Source organism: Panulirus ornatus, chromosome 68, assembly GCF_036320965.1.
Source record: "Panulirus ornatus isolate Po-2019 chromosome 68, ASM3632096v1, whole genome shotgun sequence".
In the NCBI taxonomy this organism is placed as follows: domain Eukaryota; kingdom Metazoa; phylum Arthropoda; class Malacostraca; order Decapoda; family Palinuridae; genus Panulirus; species Panulirus ornatus.
Window position 1 is genome coordinate 20,512,195 of NC_092291.1, and position 20,669 is coordinate 20,532,863.

A 20,669-nucleotide genomic window follows, 5' to 3' on the forward strand; every position below is an offset into this window, starting at 1 on the left:
TGGCAGCCGAGCGTTGTGTGTATATGGTTGTTATGGCAAATGAGAGGAAGAGTAGTTTTTTTAAAGAATGAGCACAGTATTGGATACCGTCATTTGTGAAATAAGTGTTTTAAGATATGGCATATAAGCGTCTAATTCAGTAAAAGTGAGAATTCAATCAAATTTACTTGTATTATTACAGGAGAAAAACAAAGAACTTTATCCTGCAGGGTAAGCTTGATAGTTTAACATCATATAGCTTGGCTCTTATTCATAAATGAACTCTGACCTGAAATCTAGTTTATCCAAATGGAACTAAACATTCCAAGACTGACTGGATGTTGACAATAGTGCAATCACTATTTGACTAACACTCTTCTGTCATCTGTGAGATTGTCCCCTGCACAGGATGATGGGCGCTGTTCAATAAATCTACCCTTTAGGACAAAATTATAAATGAATGAATGAAACCTTACACTGGGAATTCGGATGTCTTACTACAACAACTGGAGAAACCAAAGGGGACACTTACCATTAGGTTCCTCTGCCGCACGCATGGCATGTTTGTATTCGTTACTGGCCTTCCAACACCCCCAAGCATTCTTGATCAAGGTCATTATAAAGCTGCATGTGGCTGCACGACTATGTCAAAGTTTTATATATATACATGGCTTTGTGGACGTAAGAATTACCGCCGATGTTCCTTTATCACCTGTATAAATCCAGAGCAGTTTTTCAGCCTTTGATGGAGCAATTTCGTAACAACCATAAGCCATGCTCGTTCAATAGATTTCTATTCATAGGCAATGAACTATAGGCCTCCATCTACATATAATATTTATGCTAGTTCGCGGAATCCTTCAAAGATGCTCACATAAACCTTGGGTCTGTAAAACTTCTGTTGTAAAACGATCTAATATCATCAGACGATCATATGATGAAATAAACACATACTAAGGTCAGTGCTGAAGGAGAATCTATAATGAACCACTTCGTATCAAAAGACCAAAAGGTCAATAACTTTTGCTCAAATTCAATTCAATTTCCAAACAATGAACAGTGCACATCCTTCAGCCACCATATTAGAAATTTCCTTTCATATCAATATTTCACTGTTACGTATTCAGTTTTGAACTTAGCTTTTTGCTCACTTCCAAGTTATCACATATCAGAAAATTCATATAAGTCCAATTATGGAAGATGATATTTACTTGATATGTGTTTCAGATCACTACTATCTCGGGGAAAAAATTTTCATTCGTCATTTCTAACACCAAAGAAGTGAAAAGGAACTTAATAGTTTATTCCAATTTATTTAGATGTATGAAACTACTTTTGAAAGCTGTTATATCTAGGCTTGTGAACAACCAATCACAGACTTTGTTGTCGGTTGTATCAACCAATCATGAGCTTTGTTTGCGGTGTCTTCTGTTTACAATATGGCGACACAGAAGCGAAGCGCGGGTGCCACTGGATGGCCGAAAAACTCCACGCCACCATCATATGGTGCTAAATATAACGGAAATCCTTCAATGGCGTTGAACAGAACAATTAGTCTGTAAGTCTTAAACGTCAAAAGTGTTCTTGATATGTGGGTGTGATGATTTCAGGAATCTGAAATTGTCTTTAAAATGACCGCCACTTAGTCATTTAACTTAGTATATTTGAGTACCAGTACTAATAATTATGGTACGGTGAAAGTTGCACACTTTAGTGACTACAGGGAAACCTTGATTATGTAGCTTCTAGCCTTAGAAATATCTAAAGGTAGGGTATCATGTACTCGAGTGTGATCCCACAATGCAATGTTAGAGGATTTGGATTGATGAATTATGCCCCATGCTGTTAGTTGTCTTATATCTAAACGCACAAGTAAAAGTGTAGTGCAAAGAGACACTTACTATTTCTTTACATACCTTCTTAGACATCATATCAAACCATTTATTTTTAATAAGGTAGGTAATCTTCAAGCCCAGGAAACCAGATTTCTTTGTGGAAGAGAACAAAGCTGGTATGAATGAATTCCTAATTTGTATGATTACTTTTCATTTGTAAACTGTATCAAGTTTATCAAGCAGTTTCTGGTATGGTTACCCAGTGATGGGCCTTTTTATTTAGTCTGGATAAATGATATTGTAGGGTTCACTCGTCATATATGTTAGTCCACTCCTTAAGTGCTTATATAGGTTTGTAGGTTAAGGCATGACCTACCCGGCTTAAAGCTATATTATTAAGTTCATTTTCAGTCTCTGTACAGTACATGAGGTAGTGATATTTCCTCAGATATTTTCTGTAATCTTTTCTACCCTGGATGTTAGTAATATTCACTCATAATTTTAGACTAGTCTGTTATATCCTTACTTGTATGTAGTTGTAACTGTTACATTTGTACATTCTAAGGGTAGTTTTTCTTCTGTGAGACATATTAATTATTAAACATTATTATGTGTTTGTTAATTTTTTCATTTACTACCCTGTAAAGAATCCTTGTTTATACAATATGCCATCTGGTCCAGATAGTTTTTACACATTGATGTACTTTAAGACTTTCCACTATGTGTGTTTTGATAATTGGGTTATTGATTCTTGCACTGTTCTGCTGTTTCACGTCAAGGTTTAATAGATCTTATGCGTCTGAAGTTTAAATAGGTTCCCACGATATAAGTGTGTAACCAGGTTTCACATCAGTGAACCCCCACATTTTCCTAGATATACTCAGCTCTTATAGCATATTTGATATTGTTCAATAAGATATAGTGCTTCAAATCATGCCATGCATACCTGTAAAAGTAGTTTATAAGTACAGCACGAGTCAAAATTCAAAGCTAATTGTATTGTGGAGCTGTGTTAGAGTTACTCCTTGCACATGTTGGCTTGGTTGGGAATGAATTTTCTGGTATTGTGGGGATGGTTATAGGAGGAATGAGACAAAGTATATTTTCATGTACCTCAAACATAAAAGACTGTTAAAGGACATTATCAGATGGAAATTTAGAGGAGCTGCTGTTAAGAGTGTATTAATGCTTAACTGCTCCGTTTGTCTTGTGGCGAATCTTGTAGCCCAGCCCCCGTCATCATATTAAAACTTCCAGTTGATGTCTGCTTCCTGTTACCCACTGGATTGTGTGGTCATCAGTGAAACCAGGTGAGATATTAAACTGTTATAAAAACCTAACTTAAACCGTAATACGTTCTGCTTTCCATGGTTAGGTATGTTGAAATTTCACACAACCTAATCCAACCAAGGTTAAGGTCAAGAAATGGAAGGTTGACTCATTGCTAAGTGAATGGAGCCCTCTAAACTACTTTTAAAGAAGAGTGTATTTTGAAAGTTGTGAAGAGATTTGGGGGTCCTTCTCTAGCCAGGGTTGCAGGGTCAGTGCACCTGCTTCAAAAGGTCCAGGCGACTGAAGGTCATCCATCCAAAACCAACTCGTGTCAGCAGTTTTGTATATTTTTTTTTTTTAAGGTGATAGCTCAGTTTGGTGCTATGATTATATAGTGTGGAAGGTTAGGTGTTAAATGAAGTAAAGAGTTTTTATCAGGAAAGTAAGGTATGTGTGCAAGTAGGCAGGGAAGAGAGTGATTAGTTCCAAGTGGGTCTGTAACAAGGAACTTCGATGTCAATATAGCTGTTTAATTTGTTCATAGACAAGGTAGTAAGGTAGATAAATGCAATGGTTTTGGAGCATGGGGTGGGTATGCAGTTTCCTTGGGATGGGAGGGGATTCAAGGTAAGTCTGTTGCTATTTTCAGGTGAAAATGCTCTGGAGGTACCTTGGAGTGGACATGACAGTGGATGATACCATTAGAGCATAAGGTATTCACTGGGTATGAAAGAGGGCTGAAGTCATAGATGAATTGAGGAGTGTGTGGAAAGAAAAGTCAGTGTGTGTTGTACATAATGGCTAAAGCTGAAGGTGAAGTAGTCCTGATGGTGTTTTATAAATGTCAGTCTTGGGCCCTGAATTTAAAAGAACAGTAGAGGTTATAAGTGTTAGAAATAAAATGCCTAAGAATGAAATGTAGTCTTAGGGGGTTGATTGTGTAAAGAGTGACAGTGTAAGGTGGTAAACTCTGTTTGAGAGAGCTCATCAGGGTATGCTGAAACGGTTGGACATTTGAAAAGGATAAGCATAGGAAGTCTGACGAAGAGAATCAGTGTATCAGAAATTTGAGGGGAAGGGAAGGGGAGACCAAGGGTATGGGAAGGATAGAGTGAAAAAAAGTTGAGGCATGCATGGATAGAAAGAATTAGAAAGATGTGGTATAACAGGGGTATGATGCTGTCAGTGGGCTTATGCTGAGAAGAGCAGAATTTTCCCGTGTTTTCCAGGTGATGGAAAGAGACCAGCAAGGTGTAGGCTACTAATGGGATGATATGTCAGCTGCATATTTAGATATCTTTGCATTGGAGGGGAAAGTTAGGTCATCATGGGATGATGAGACATTTAAGGATCAACATTAGGAGCAATTTAAGGTTTAAAAAGAATGAGGTAAACTAACAAATTTATTTTATCATCATGGTATTGTCTCAAATTGGTAATCACTCGTTTGTACTTGTGTTCTTATGAATGTCCCTAACTTAAGTTTATGACATTACTAAATTTACCATATCATATCCTTCATAGAAATTCAGAGCCATGTGGGTAAATAATAGGTTATATCTTTTTAACAGGTATCCATTGACAAACTACACATTTGGTACCAAGGATCCTTTGTTTGAGAGGGACCCTAGTGTGCCAGCACGGTTTCAAAGGATGCGGGAAGAGTTTGATAAGATTGGAATGCGAAGGAGCGTTGAGGCCGTCCTTTTGGTCCATGAGCATGGTCTTCCACATGTTCTTCTCCTACAACTGGGAACCACTTTCTTCAAATTGTGAGCATTTCTTCCTCTCCCTACTTTTCTTTTCATGTGGAGTTAATTGGTGGTGGTATTCAAAGTCTAATGGAATTCTTACATATCATTAGGTAGGTAACATGGAATTTACTTACAAGGAGGCAACTAAAAGAGGAGGGAGCAGGGGCTGGAAATCCTCCCCTCCCATTTTAATTTTTCCAAAAGAAGGAACAAAGAAGGGAGCCAACTGAGGATAAGCCCTGTAAGGCTCAATCCTCTGTTCTTAACGCAACCTTGCTAATGCAGGAAATGGCGAATTTGTATGAAAAAATTGTGAGCATTTCTTCCTCTCCCTACTTTTCTTTTCATGTGGAGTTAATTGGTGGTGGTATTCAAAGTCTAATGGAATTCTTACATATCATTAGGTAGGTAACATGGAATTTACTTACAAGGAGGCAACTAAAAGAGGAGGGAGCAGGGGCTGGAAATCCTCCCCTCCCATTTTAATTTTTCCAAAAGAAGGAACAAAGAAGGGAGCCAACTGAGGATAAGCCCTGTAAGGCTCAATCCTCTGTTCTTAACGCAACCTTGCTAATGCAGGAAATGGCGAATTTGTATGAAAAAAATGGGTATATTTGAATAAATAGTGGTTCCAACAATGTTATATGGTTGCGAGGCGTGGGCTATGGATAGGGTTGTGCAGAGGAGGGTGGATGTGTTGGAAATAAGATGTTTGAGGACAATATGTGGTGTGAGGTGGTTTGATCGAGTAAGTAAGAGAGATGTTTGGTAATAAAAAGTGTGGTTGAGAGCAGAAGAGGGTGTACTGAAATGGTTTGGTCACATGGAGAGAATGAGGAAAGATTGGCAAAGAGGATATATGTGTCAGAGGTGGAGGGAACAAGGAGAAGTGGGAGGCCAAATTGGAGGTGGAAGGATGGAGTGAAAAAGATTTTGAGCGATCAGGGCCTCAACATACAGTGGAGTGATAGGTGTGCAAGGAATATAGTGAATTAGAACGATGTGGTATCCCAGGGTCGACATGTTGTCGATGGATTGAACCAGGGCATGTGAAGCGTCTGGGGTAAACCATGGAAAGTTTTGTGGGACTTGGATGTGGAAACGGAGCTGTGGTTTCGGTGCATTACACATGACAGCTAGAGACTGAGTGTGAACGAATGTGGCCTTTGTATTTTCCTAACGCTACCATGTGCGCGGGGGGGGGTGTCATTTAATGTGTGGGAGGATGGCAATGGGAATGGATGAAGGCAGCAAGTATGAATATGTACATGTGTATATATGTATATATGCGTGTGGGCGTGTATGTATATACATGTGTATATGGGTGAGTTGGGCCAGTCTTTCATCTGTTTCCTTGTGCTACCTTGCTGATGCGGGAGACTGAGACAAAGTATAATAAATATAAATAAAATATTTATTTTATTCATTTTTTTATTATACGTTGTTGCTGTCTCCTGTGTTAGCGAGGTAGAGCAAGGAAACAGATGAGAGAATGGCTCAACCCACCCACATGTATATACATCCATGCCCACACACGCACAAATACATACCTATACATTTCAGCGTATACATACATATACATACACAGACAAATACATATATATACATGTACATATTCATACTTGCTGCCCTCAGCCATTCCTGTCACCACCCCGCCACACATGAAATGGCACCCCCCTCCCCTGCATTTCTCATGTTAGCAAGGCGGCATTCAAGAACAGATTACAGAGTCTCAGATGGAACACTCCTCACTTGGCCCCTTTTTCTGTTGATTGGTTGGTAAGGATATTCAATGTGTATGGATCATGGTGAAGTACCTGAGGATTGGCTGAATGCATGTATAGTGCCATTGTACAAAGGCAAAGGGGATAAAGGTGAGTGTTCAAACTGCAGAGGCACAAGTTTGTCGAGTATTCCTGGAAAATTGTATGGGAGGGTACTGATGGAGAGTGAAGGCATGTAATGAGCTTCAAATTGGGGAAGAGCAGAGTGGTTTTAGAGGTAGTAGAGGATGTGTGGATCAGTGATTACTTTGAAGAATGTATGCGAGAAATACTTAAAAAAACAGATGGATTTGTACGTGGCATTTATGGATCTGGAGACGGCATATGATAGGGTTCATAGAGATGCCTTGTGGAAGGTCTTCAAATTATATGGTGTGGGAGGTAAGCAGCTCGAGCAGAGAAGTTTTTATTAAGGGTATAAAGCATGTGTACAAGTAGGAAGAGAGGAGAGTGGTTGGTTCCCAGTGAAGGTCAGTCTGCAGCAGAGGTGTATGGTGTCCCCATGGTTGTTTAATGTGTTTATGGATGGGTTGGTTAGGGAGGTAAATGCAAGTTTTCGAGAGGGGCAAGTATGCAGTCTGTTGGGCATGAGAGGGTCAGTGATACAGCACTGGTGGCTGATTTGAGTGAGAAACTGAAGTTGGTGACTGAATTTGGAAAACTGTGTGAGAGGAGAAATTTGAGAGTAAATGTGGATAAGAGCAAGGTTATTATTAGGTTCAGCAGGTTTGAGAGACAAGTTAGTTGGGATGTAAGTTAGAATGGAGAAAAATTGGAGGAATTTATGTGTTTTAGATATCTGGGAGTGGATTTGGCAGCGAATGGAACCATGGAAACAGAAGTGAGTTGTAGGGTGGAGGAGGGGGCGAAGGTTCTGGGAGCAACAAAGAATGTGTGGAAAGAATGTTATGTTGGAGAGCGAAAATGGGTATGTTTGAAGGAATAATACTTCCAACAATATTATATGGCTGCGAGGCATGGTTTGTGCAGAGGAGGGTGGATGTGTTGGAAATTAGATGTTTGAGGACAATATGTGGAGTAAGGTGGTTTGATCTAGTAATGAAAGAGTAACAGAATGTTGTAATAAAAAGAGAGAGCAGGGGAGGGTGTGTTGAAATGGTTTGGATATATAGAGAGAATGAATGAGGAAAGGTTGATAAAGAAGATATGTATCAGAGGTGGAGGGAATAAGGAAAAGCAGGAGACCTCATTGGAGGTGGAAGGATGAAGTGAAAAAGATTTCCAGTGATCATGGCCTGAAAATGCAGGAGGGTGAAAGGTGTGCACAGAATAGTGTGAATTGGAACAATATGGTATACTGGGGTCGATGTGCTGTCAGTAGACTGAACCAGAGCATGTGAAACATGAGGTAAACAATGGAAAGGTCTGTGGGGCCTGGATGTGGATAGGGAGTTGTGCTTTCACTATATTGCACATGACTGTATTTTATGTGTTAATGGGATGGCAATGACAAGGGCCTCAATTGCCTGTGCTGTCTTAGCTAGATGAAAGAAAGTTACTTTACAATGAAAACAAAGTAAAAAATTTTAGAAACTTGCACACTGCACCTCCATCCTGTCTCAGCTGGTTTAGAGTGGATTTGTGCTGATAAGACTGTTCCTTGATATAGTCCTCAGTGATACAGCACAAAGATGGGAAAACCATCGGGCTGGATCAGGCACGTAAAGACCATGAACATCATACACAAGCCCAGTGTGTTGAAGTGAAACTTGGACTTTCACCTTCATAAAACCACTTCTTTTCTTACTTTACACACCAAATTGATTTTTCTGATGATACCATCTCTGCTCATCCAATTTAGTGCACAGAATGTTTCCAGTTCAAGGAGTGTACAAAAGAATAAAGTATCTTGTGTCTATGTTCTTTTGGGTTTTGCTTGTAATTGTAATTCGGATGTTTGACTCGCAAATTTGAGTGTATCTTGCCTAATACAATGTTTTCTCATCACAAATGATACTGGAACAAACTAAAATTCACTTGAGGTTGATATATGTAATAAGTGTAAGACATATGATACCTGGAAAGAAATTCTTCAAGTTATTCCTGTAATGTAGCTCTAATGGCCACAATTGCCATATATTATACTACTTGTTTATTCATGGATGTTACTATACAATATCATCTGCTTATTCATGTCATGCTGTTCAGTATCATCTGCTCATTCATGTATGCATCATCTTAACCATCTTAAAGTATAAAAACTACATTTCTTTCACAATAACAGGCCTGGTGGGGAACTCAACACGGATGAGGATGAGGTGGAAGGCCTCAAGCGGCTGCTTACAGAGACATTAGGGAGGCAAGATGGTGTAAAACAAGAGTGGGTTATTGAAGATATTATTGGCAATTGGTGGAGACCAAACTTTGAGCCTCCTCAGTATCCATATGTACCTTCACACATCACAAAACCTAAGGAGCACAAAAAACTTTTCCTTGTACAGCTTGGAGAAAAAGGTATTTATGCACACTAATTGCTGTTCTCAATTTTCCCTCATAGTTGGTTCATATTTTGTCTCCAGTTATGTGTCAGTGTTTGCATGTTGGATGACATCCTCTCAGAGGTTGGAAATGGAAGATAAAATAATGTTTGCAACAGAGGATAACGTAAGATGAAATTTCCTTGCAAGATCAAATGCATAGCACATGAATGCTTGAGAATGGATATGAGCGAATGTGGCCTTTCTTTGTCTGTTCCTGGTGCTACTTTGCTAACATGGCAAACTTCAGACAAGCTCTATTGGACCTCCATGGTGTAAAGATCAGCATTCCTCATTGCAACACATTCACAAGCCACCCAGGGTTGAGCATATAGGTTCAAATCGTGGTTGCAATGGTTGGTATATAGTCAACCCGGCTGTTCATCCACCTCTTAGGGGTTGGTCAATAAAACAGGTACCTGCCTCACATTAGGATATATATATTATATATATATATATTTTATATATATATTTTTTTTTAATTTTCCAAAAGAAGGAACAGAGAAGGGGGCCAGGTGAGGATATTCCCTCAAAGGCCCAGTCCTCTGTTCTTAACGCTACCTCGCTATCGCGGGAAATGGTGAATAGTATGAAAAAAAAATATATATATATATATGCCATGTTGGTGGTGTTAGAATTTAAAAAACTTTATGAATTGTTGGCACATGATGAGGTAGATTGTCTCCGTGAAACATGTGCCACATGTATAGAAAAATTACATGTTAAAATACAATTCTATGAACTATTGAATTGTGATTTCATGTTCATAATTATTACCACGGACTAGTGTGATCAACATATATGTAATTTTTTTTCATATATACTTGATCACTGTTTCATGTGTTTGTGAGGTACCTCCAGGAACAGATGAAGAAAAGGCCTCATTCACTCAAATCCCGAACAGAGGGAGTTGTAATGCTTAGATCAGCAGTTCCTCCACGCCCCTCGCCCTTTCTTTTTTTCTAATGATGCTCCCCTTTTGGTTTTCACACAATCATCATATCACATTTCATATTTTTTATTTCAACTAATTTTACATTTTGTATTATATGTTTTAGTGTTGCTGAGGATCAACAATTGGTATTGTTGTGAGCGATGAGGAGTGAGTCAGTTTGATTGATATCCATGATGTGTGCAAGACATGTGAGGAAAGATGTGATGGGTAGAGAATTGGTAAGGCTGGTTACTGCATTTTGGTTTTGCAAGGTTGTGTGACAAGTTTAATTAGGGAGAAATTTCTCTTGATGACAAATTCAAGGTGTTTCCTTATTAATAACTTCTTTTAAACAAATACCATAATTTTTGGTGCATGCCTTCCTGCCGTCCAGTTTGGGAAACAATGACCTGGGTTAATGGACATTAATTTTGCATTTGAATGATCACCTCTGTAAGCTTGCTTTTTATATGCCTTACTTTAAAAGTTCATTTTGAGAGGACTGAGTGTTACAGCTGAAGTGGTTCATCAAAATTTAAAAGCTGTGTTTTTTGTGTTGTTTGGATGTCCATTCCCAAAACTTGTATTTACCTGAAAACCATTAGAATGATCATGAAACTGAAAAATTTTACATTTCTCAGCCCCATCTCTTGAGTATTTGTGACCCTGTGACAAGTGGGCAGATATGGTGAACAAAATGACTAATGCCAAACTCTTATTGGAAGAAAATGGCAGACGTGATTTCTGATCATCTGTAATGGAGATGCTTTGTGTGGCAAGATGTTATGCCAGAACTTTACTTCATGAATCAGCTTATTTTATAAAAGACACTGTGGAAGAAAATAGCTTTGAATGCAATACCTGATTTTGAGTGGTTAGAAGACTAAGAAATATGAAGGCAAATTTGCATGGTTAGTCTAATTACAGAACGGATATGTTATAATGATATGTAGTACAGTGAAAAAGTTACTTAATACCATGTAGCCTACATCTATTTTTTTTTCACAGCATTATTTGCAGTACCAAAGAATTACAAACTTGTTGCAGCACCATTATTTGAACTGTATGATAATTCTCAAGGATATGGACCAATAATCTCTTCATTGCCACAGGCTTTGTGCAGGTCAGTATTTATTTTCTGCCTTTTTTTTTTTTTTTTTTTAGTTCCTTAAAAGATAAAAATGGAAATGCCTTGGGAACTTAATCACCACTTATAACCATGTACCTATGAGAAATTTAGTTTAGAAGTCTGAGCAAAAGACTTACGAATGGAATATTTTAACGTAACCTGTTCATATGCTGGGGACTACATGTATGTGCATATGTTCTTGATTTTTGCTTTGTCACTTATTCATTGTATTTAATGTTATTTATGAACCAATCCATTGATTAATGAAAAGCTGCTGGATGTACTGATACACTAATTACTTTTTTCTTTTTCAGATTCAACTTTACCTACATGTAGAGCTCTAGAATGATTAGGCATGCATGCATACATGCATGTGTAAAAATAGTAGATGTTTCCTTAATACAAAGTGATAGTTTGAGTACTCTGATTCACTGTATGAGCATTTGCTGGTGTGTCATGTATATTTCATCAGTGTTTCTGAAAGCTCCTGAAGTTCTATTTTATATAATTACATATAGTGTTTATCCATGGCATTGCTGGAATCACAGTAATCACAAGAAGTGAAAGTTCAAGGGGTATGGTACTGAAGTACCATACATAAATATTAAGGATTGGTTAATTCTTTGCTTGTTTATGTAACTGCTTTGTTCATGGATACACTTCACAAGTGGAGACTTTTATAATTGGTCTTAATATTTTACCTTTATGAGGCCCTGGATTTAATGGAAAGACATGCTACTGCTCATTGGAGTTTTTGTTCCTCCAAAAATTTAGATGTGAAACTTTTTGACTGTACAATACTATGAATTCTTTTGTGAGATTTGTCACTGATTCTATGGCAGTGCTAACATGGTACAAAATACTGTATGAGTGCTTACAAAAACAATTACCAAGCAGACTGTTAATTAAATGTCGAGCAATCTTTCTAGATCATTTAATATCAGAACACACTTTCCTTGCACCCATTCCAGTTTCTTCAGTGTCAGTTTGCAGTGGAAATGTTTATGTATGTAAGGATCATTAAATTCTTTTTTAAATGGTGCATTGTTATTTATTCCTTACTGTATAGATTTTAATGCTTTTAACTTTTTTTCCTGTGGCTGATTTTTAGAATGTTACAATGACAGCATGGATTCATCTGAGGGACTGAATTTAGGGCATTCAATTTTCCATAAATGCCACCAATATTATGATGGTTAAACATGCACATGGTGCACTGTGTCCTATGTTTATATTACAAATTCTTATTCATATTACAAATTCTGTGTTCCTACTCCACCTGTAACACATCCGTTACACTACACAGGCTTGTAAATTTGTATCTGAAGCATTCACTTTTATCCCCTTTGCATTTATGTAAGGGGGCTATATATGTATTCTGCCATCCCAAAGGCATCTCACTTTTCACCGTACAAACTCTGAGTAACTTTACGAATCAGTCAACAATGCTGTTTCCCTTTCTTGAGAAACTTGACTGCAACATCATCCACTCCTGCCACATTTCATCTTATGCATAGCTTTCAATACTTCCTCTTTTCATGAAAACATTAATAACCCAGACTCTCTCAATCTATATGCCACTTCATTCCAAACACACCACCCTATCATCCAATGCATTCAACAATCTTAACCCTTAAACTGCAACATACATCATTTGATGGTTTACTAACAATGGCAACATTCATCACATGAACACTACCACAACAAAACAAAGTATTTTTTTTCCAATTTTTCATGCTTCTGAATCCACATCTTTAATCTCATGAGATTATGTTTTGTTTTTAAGACCCCCTTATAAATTTACACACAAATTGTTTTCATAAACTTCAACACTTATTTTCTCAACAGACAAAGGAGTTAACTTGTCACTTTTTGTACTTTTGCATGGACATCTTTAAATTTTATTATTCAATTCTTTATTATACTTGATCGCTGTTTCCCATGTCGGTGAGGTGGCGCCAGGAAACAGATGAAGAATGACTGATCCACTCATATACACATTTCTTTCTTTCATACTATTCGCCATTTCCCACATTAGCGAGGTTTTTATTTATTTATTTATCTATTTTACGTAATCACTTTTTCTCGCTTCAGTGAGGTAGCTCAAGGAAACAGATGAAGAATGGCCCAACCACTCATACATACATTATATTTTATCTATTATACTTTGTTGCTGTCTCCTGGGTTAGCGAGGTAGCACCAGGAAACAAACGAAAGAATGGCCCAACCCATCCACATACACATGTACATACATACATGCCCACACACGCACATATACATACCTATACATTTTAACATACATATATATACGTACACAGACATATACATATATACACATGTACATACTTCATACTTGCTACCTTTATTCATTTCTGTCGCCACCCCACCACACACACACACATATATGAATAGGATTAAGGTTATTAGGTTCAGTAGGATTGTGGGACAAGTCAATTGAGAGGTGAGTTTGAATGGGGAAAATGGAGGAAGTGAAGTGTTTTAGATATCTGGGAGTGGATTTGGCAGCAGATGGAACCATGGAAGCAGAAGTGAGTCACAGGGTGGGGGAGGGGGCAAAGGTTCTGGGAGCGTTGAAGAAATAATCGTTCCAACAATGTTATATGGTTGTGAGGCATGGACGATAGATAGGGTTTTGCGGAGGCGGGTGGATGTGTTGGAAATGAGATGTTTGAGGACAATATGTGGTGTGAGGTGGTTTGATTGAGTATATAATGAAAAGGTAAGAGAGATGTGTGGTTGAGAGAACAGAAGAGGGTGTATTGAAATGGTTTGGTCACATGGAGAGAATGAGTGAGGAAAGATTGACAAAGAGAATATACATGTCACAAGTGGAAGGAATGAGGAGAAGTGGGAGACCAAATTGGAGGTGGAAGGATGGAGTGAAAAAGATTTTGAGCGACCGGGGCTTGAACATATAAGAGGGTGAAATGCGTACAAGGAATAGAGTGAATTGGAACGTTGTGGTATACTGGGGTCGACGTGCTCTTAATGGATTGAACCAGGGCATGTGAAGCGTCTGGGATAAACCATTGAAAGTTTTTGGGGCCTGGATGTGGAAAGAGAGCTGTGGTTTCAGTGCATTACACATGACAGCTAGAGACTGAGTGTGAACGAATGTGGCCTTTGTTGTCTTTTCCTAGCATTACCTCTCGTGCAAGTAGGGGGAAGGGGGGTGTCATTTCATGCGTGGCGGGGTGGCAGCGGGAATGGATGAAGGCAGCATGTATGAATGTCTTCTTTTTCTTTCTTTCAAACTATTCGCCATTTCCCATGTTAGCGAGGTAGCATTAAGAACAGAGGACTGGGCCTTTGAGGGAATATACTCACCTGGCCCCCGTCTCTGTTCCTTTTGGAAAATTAAAAAAAATAACAAGAGGGGAGGATTTCCAGCCCTCCGCTCCCTCCCCTTTTAGTCGCCTTCTACGATGCGCAGGGAATACATGGGAAGTATTCTTTCTCCCCTATCCCCAGGGATATAAATATATAGGTATGAATATGTACATGTGTATATATGTATATGTCTGTGTATGTATTTGGTAAACCAAATGGCATCCTAGCTTCATCTCTTCGATGTATATCAACTGACTTATTTCTCTCGTGTCTCCCCTGATGATGTGATTATTACACAAAAGTGCACTTGGGAACTTAACGTGTTTCATTTTCCCCGTGGACTCATAGGTATATTTAATTTTTTTAAATTTTATTTTGCTTTGTCGCTGTCTCCCGCGTTAGCGAGGTAGCGCAAGGAAACAGACGAAAGAAATGGCCCATCCCACTCACATACACATGTATATACATACACGTTCACACACATACCTATACATTTCAATTAACGTTCTCTCCTTCCATACATTCTTCATTGCTCCCAGAACCTTCACCCTCTCACCCACCCTGTAACTCACTTCTGCCTCCATGGTCCCATTCGCTGCCAAGTCCACTCCCAGATATCTAAAACACTTCACTTCATTTCTCTAAATCTTAAGAGCATTATTTTAATTTTTTTTGTTTTTGGCACATATAGAAAAAGCTAGGATTTTTTTTTCAAAGATGCAGTGTAAGGGTTAAAATTTTAACTCCATCCTTTTCACTTGTATTCTGCCTGTTACCACTATCCCCATCTGCTACCTTCCCTGTCACCTCCATCTATTCTATTGTTACCCTGTCACTAATCACCGTTACAAAAGTTTCTTATGGCACACATGTAAGTAACATGGTACTAAACAGATATATGTAAATATAAGGAAAGTTATTAGGTTTAGCAGTGCAGAGGGACAGGTTAGTTGGAATGTGAATTTGAATGGAAAAAATTTGGAGGAACTTCAGTGTTTCAGGTACCTGAGATGACATGATAACCAAAGAAACCACTGAAGTGGATGTGAGTCATAGGGTACATGAGGAGGCTAATGTTCTGGGAGCATTATGGAATGTGTGGGAGAGAGGTTATCTTGGTGGGCAAATGAGGTTTATGTCTGAAGGTACGGTAGTCCTCATATAGTATGGATGAGAGGCATGGACTATAGATGAGATGTGCAGAGGAGGGTGGATGTGTTGGAAAAGAAATGTTTGAGCGTAATATAGAGTGTGAGGTGGTTTGATCAAAAAGTAATAAAAGGGTAAGAGAGAGTTGTGCTAAAATGATTTGGAGAGAATAAGTGAAGTAAGGTTGGCAAAGAGGCTTTATGTGTCATTAGTAGAGGGGACAAAAAGAGAGGAATCAAACTGGAGATGGTAGGATTGAGTGGAAAAGTTTTTACCATTTTATTCAGAAGTAAAGCTGTTGAATGGCAAGACAAAAATTAAAATTTTTTTTCAAACTTATCAAAAATTGCTGCAGAGGGCATGCTACACATCCACAGTTGCTGTAATCAATGATTTAAACCATGATTTCCCAACTGCTACTCCTTTTGTAGCACAAATCAACAAGCTGTTACCCTTGATACTACATGCCCCTTAGTTTTACCCTCGACTGTCAAATCACTACTTTTACATTCAGATCACCTGGCATCAAGATATGTTCCCTTACATAAAAATTGCTGAAGCCCCTCCCAAAAAGCATCCCTTTCTTCTTCACTCCAAATTACCAGATACACATGCATCAACAGTCACTAACTGCTCAAAATCTAATTTGAATCAGTCTTGACCTCACATCCTTACACTTTTAACAAAAGTCCCACACCTCTTCCTTCATCTGAATAGCCACACCTTCCTTCTCTCTTACCCTCACAACAGCCCTAGCTATACCCATCGATCCCAAATAATTCTGCTACCTTTTACCTTAAACCTAGGGCCAAAATATAAAGGTTTCTTTCATCAAACACTACATTTATCTTTGTCTAAACCTGGTTCCACCAGCATATACAGACACCTCATCCTGAGCTTTAGAGAAGAAATCCTCACCTGGCCCTTTCTTATTCCTATTTTTGGAAAGTGACAATAAAAAGTGAAAGTTTTCAGTACCTTACTCCTACTCGTTAGTCATTTTTCATATAACATGCTGGACATTCAGAGGTAGTTTATTACTCCCTTATCCCAAGGAATTAAGGATATTTGTGATAAAAGATAAAGAATTTTATGAATAATGTATTCTCAAGTGTAATCTAGATGAAAAGAAATTTGTGGGCCAAGTTCCAGTAATATATATATATATATATATATATATATATATATATATATATATATATATATATATATGTATATATATATATATATATATATATATATATGCGGGAAATGGTGAATGGTATGAAAGAAAGAATATATATATATATATATATATATATATATATATATATATATATATATATATTACCTCTCTGATCAGCAGGTGCCTACTAGTAATGATAAAACAATTATTTCTCCAAGGTTTGGGAAAATTATATTCAATTGTAGTGTTTTCCAAGTGTTTATACTGAAGTTTTTATGAAAAAATGTTGTAATAAAATTGTTCAACCATGTAGTATTTCATTCTCACCTATAAATAATGTTTATATATGTGAACCAGTGTGGCCTTTTTGTCTGTGTTCCTGGCGCTACTTCGCTGAAGCAGGGAACAGCAATGCTGATTTCCAGTGGGGTGGGGTAAAGAGAGGAATGGATGAAGACAAGCAAGTAAGAATATGTACGTGTGTATGTATGTAATGTCTGCGTATGTGTATGTGTATGATGATTGGTATATGTGCACATGTGGGCGTTTATCTATATACATGAGTGGATGGGCTATTCTTTGTCTGTTTCCTGGTGCCACCTCAATGATGCAGGAAACAGCAATTATGTAAAATGAATGAATATATATATATATATATATATATATATATATATATATATATATATATATATATATATATATATATATATATGTGGAAAGTTTTAAGAATATATGGTGTGGGAGGCAAGTTGTTAGAAGCAGTGAAAAGTTTTTATTGAGGATGTAAGGCCTGTGTACGTATAGGAAGAGAGGAAAGTAATTGGTTCTCAGTGAATGTAGGTTTGCAGCAGGGGTGTGTGATGTCTCCATGGTTGTTTAATTTGTTTATGGATGGGGTTGTTAGGGAGGTGAATGCAAGAGTTTTGGAAAGAGGGGCAAGTATGCAGTCTGTTGTGGATGAGAGAGCTTGGGAAGTGAGTCAGTTGTTGTTCGCTGATGATACAGCGCTGGTGGTTGATTCATGTAAGAAACTGCAGAAGCTGGTGACTGAGTTTGGTAAAGTGTGTGAAAGAAGAAAGTTAAGAATGAATGTGAATACGAGCAAGGTTATTAGGTACAGTAGGGTTGAGGGTCAAGTCAATTGGGAGGTAAGCTTGAACGGAGAAAAACTGGAGGAAGTTAAAGTGTTTTGGATATCTGGGAGTGGATCTGGCAGCGGATGGAACCATGGAAGCGGAAGTGAATCATAGGGTGGGGGAGGGGGTGAAAATTCTGGGAGCCTTGAAGAATGTTTGGAAGTCGAGAACATTATCTCGGAAAGCAAAAATGGGTATGTTTGAAGGAATAGTGGTTCCAACAATGTTGTATGGTTGCAAGGCGTGGGCTATGGATAGAGTTGTGCGCAGGAGGGTGGATGTGCTGGAAATGAGATGTTTGAGGACAATATGTGGTGTGAGGTGGTTTGATTGAGTAAGTAATGTAAGGGTAAGAGAGGTGTGTGGAAATAAAAAGAGTGTGGTTGACAGAGCAGAAGAGGGTGTTTTGAAATGATTTGGTCACATGGAAAGAATGAGTGAGGAAAGATTGACCAGGAGGATATATGTGTTAGAGGTGGAGGGAACGAGGAGAAGTGGGAGACCAAATTGGAGGTGGAAAGATGGAGTGAAAAAGATTTTGAGTGATCGGGGCCTGAACATGCAGGAGGGTGAAAGGCGTGCAAGGAATAGAGTGAATTGGAACGATGTGGTATACTGGGGTCGGCGTGCTGTCAATGGATTGAAACAGGGCATGTGAAGCATTGGGGTAAACCATGGAAAGTGTGTGGGGCCTGGATGTGGAAAGGGAGCTCTGGTTTCGGTGCATTATTACATGACAGCTAGAGACTGAGTGTGAACGAATGGGGCCTTTGGTGTCTTTTCCTAGCGCTACCTCGCACACATGAGGGGGGAGGGGGTTGTTATTTCATGTGTGGCGAGGTGGTGATGGGATTGAATAAAGGCAGACAGTATGGATTATGTACATGTGTATATATGTATATGTCTGTGTGTGTATATATATGTATACGTTGAGATGTATAGGTATGTATATTTACATGTGTAGACGTGTATGTATATACATGTGTATGTGGGTGGGTTGGGCCATTTCTTTTGTCTGTTTCCTTGCGCTACCTCACTAACACGGGAGACAGCGACAAAGCAAAATGAATAAATGAAATAAATAATTTTTTCTCATGTCCAGGTGCATAGGCACCAATAATCACCCATCTCTCTCCATCCACTTTCAGTTTTACCCATATCAATCTAGAGTTTACTTTCTTACACTCTATCACATACTCCCACCACTCCTGTTTCAGGAGTAGTGCTACTCCTTCTCACACATCATTCCAATTCACTCTATTCCTTGCACGCCCTTCACTCTCCTGTAAGTTCATGCCCCAATCGCTCAAAATCTTTTTCACTTCATTCTTCCATCTCCAATTTGGTCTCCCACTTCTCCTTGTTCCCTCCACCTCCGACACATATATCCTCTTTGTCAATCTTTCCTCACTCATTCTCTCCATGTGACCAAACCATTTCAATACACCCTCTTTTGCTCTCTCAACCACAGTCTTTTTACTACCACACATCTCTCTTACCCTTTCATTACTTACTAGATCAAACCACCTCACACCACACATTGTCCTCAAACATCTCATTTCCAACACACCCACCCTCCACTGCACAACCCTATCTGTAGTCCACGCCTCGCAACCATGTAACATTGTTAGAACCACTTCCTTTAAACATACCCATTTTTGCTCTCTGAGATAACGTTCTTGCCTTCCACACATTCTTCAATGCCCCATCTTCTGCTAAATCTACTCCCAGATATCTAAAACACTTCACTTCCTCCAGTTTTTCTCCATTCAATCTCACCTCCCAACTGACTTGTCCCTCAACCCGACTGAACCTAATAACCTTGCTCTTATTCACATTTACTCTCAGCTATCTTTTTCACACACTTTACCAAACTCAGTCACCAGCTTCTGCAGTTTCTCACCAGAATCAGCCACCAGTGCTGTATCATCAGCGAACAACAACTGACTCACTTCCCAAACCCTCTTATCCACAACAGACAACATACTTGCCGCTCTCTCCATAACTCTTGTATTTACCTCTCTAACAACCCCATCCATAAACAAATTAAACAACCATGAAGCCCACGCACCCCTGCTGCAAACTGACAATCACTGGGAACCAATCACTTTCCTCTCTTCCAACTCATACACGTCTTACATCCTCGATAAAAACTTTTCACTGCTTCTAGCAACTTATCTCCCACACCATATACTCTTAATACCTTCCAGAAAGCATCTCTATCAACTCTATCATATGCCTTCTCCAGATCCATAGATGCTACCTACAAATCCATCTGTTTTTCAGCCTTCTCCAGATCCATAAGTGCTACATACAAATCCATCTGTTTTTTCAAAGTATCTCTCACATACATCTTTCAAAGCAAACACCCAATCCACACATCCTATACCACTTCTGAAACCACATTGCTCTTCCCCAATCTGATGGTCTGTACATGCCTTCACCCTCTCAATCAATACCCTCCCATATAATTTCCTAGGAACACTCAACAAACTTATAACTCTGTAATTTGAACATTCACCTTTATCCCCTTTGCTTTTGTACAATGGCACTATGCATGCATTCTGCCAATCCTTGGGCACTTCACCATGAACCATACATATATTGAATATCCTTACTAACCAATTAACAACACATTCATCCCCTTTCTTTATAAACTCCACTGCAATACCATCCAAACCCA

The 20,669-nt window shown here is 38.6% G+C and overlaps 1 protein-coding gene across 1 annotated transcript; it reads left to right on the forward strand.

Moving 5' to 3' along the window:
- Nucleotides 1–1,385: 1,385 nt before the first annotated feature.
- Nucleotides 1,386–12,222, forward strand: Cpsf5 (cleavage and polyadenylation specificity factor subunit 5). The gene is made up of 5 exons (XM_071659807.1): nucleotides 1,386–1,537; nucleotides 4,658–4,858; nucleotides 8,870–9,099; nucleotides 11,065–11,179; nucleotides 11,500–12,222. Exons 1-5 carry the CDS (start codon nucleotides 1,419–1,421, stop codon nucleotides 11,519–11,521), a joined length of 687 nt encoding a protein of 228 aa, XP_071515908.1. The 5' UTR covers nucleotides 1,386–1,418; the 3' UTR covers nucleotides 11,522–12,222.
- The last annotated feature ends 8,447 nt before the right edge of the window (nucleotides 12,223–20,669 follow it).

Coding starts and splice junctions, on each gene's coding strand:
- Cpsf5 (XM_071659807.1), top strand. CDS start 1,419: ATGGCGACACAGAAGCGAAGCGCGGGTGCCACTGGATGGCCGAAAAAC. Junction 1,538..4,657: donor TTGAACAGAACAATTAGTCT/GTAAGTCTTAAA, acceptor TCTTTTTAACAG/GTATCCATTGACAAACTACA. Junction 11,180..11,499: donor TTGCCACAGGCTTTGTGCAG/GTCAGTATTTAT, acceptor TTTCTTTTTCAG/ATTCAACTTTACCTACATGT.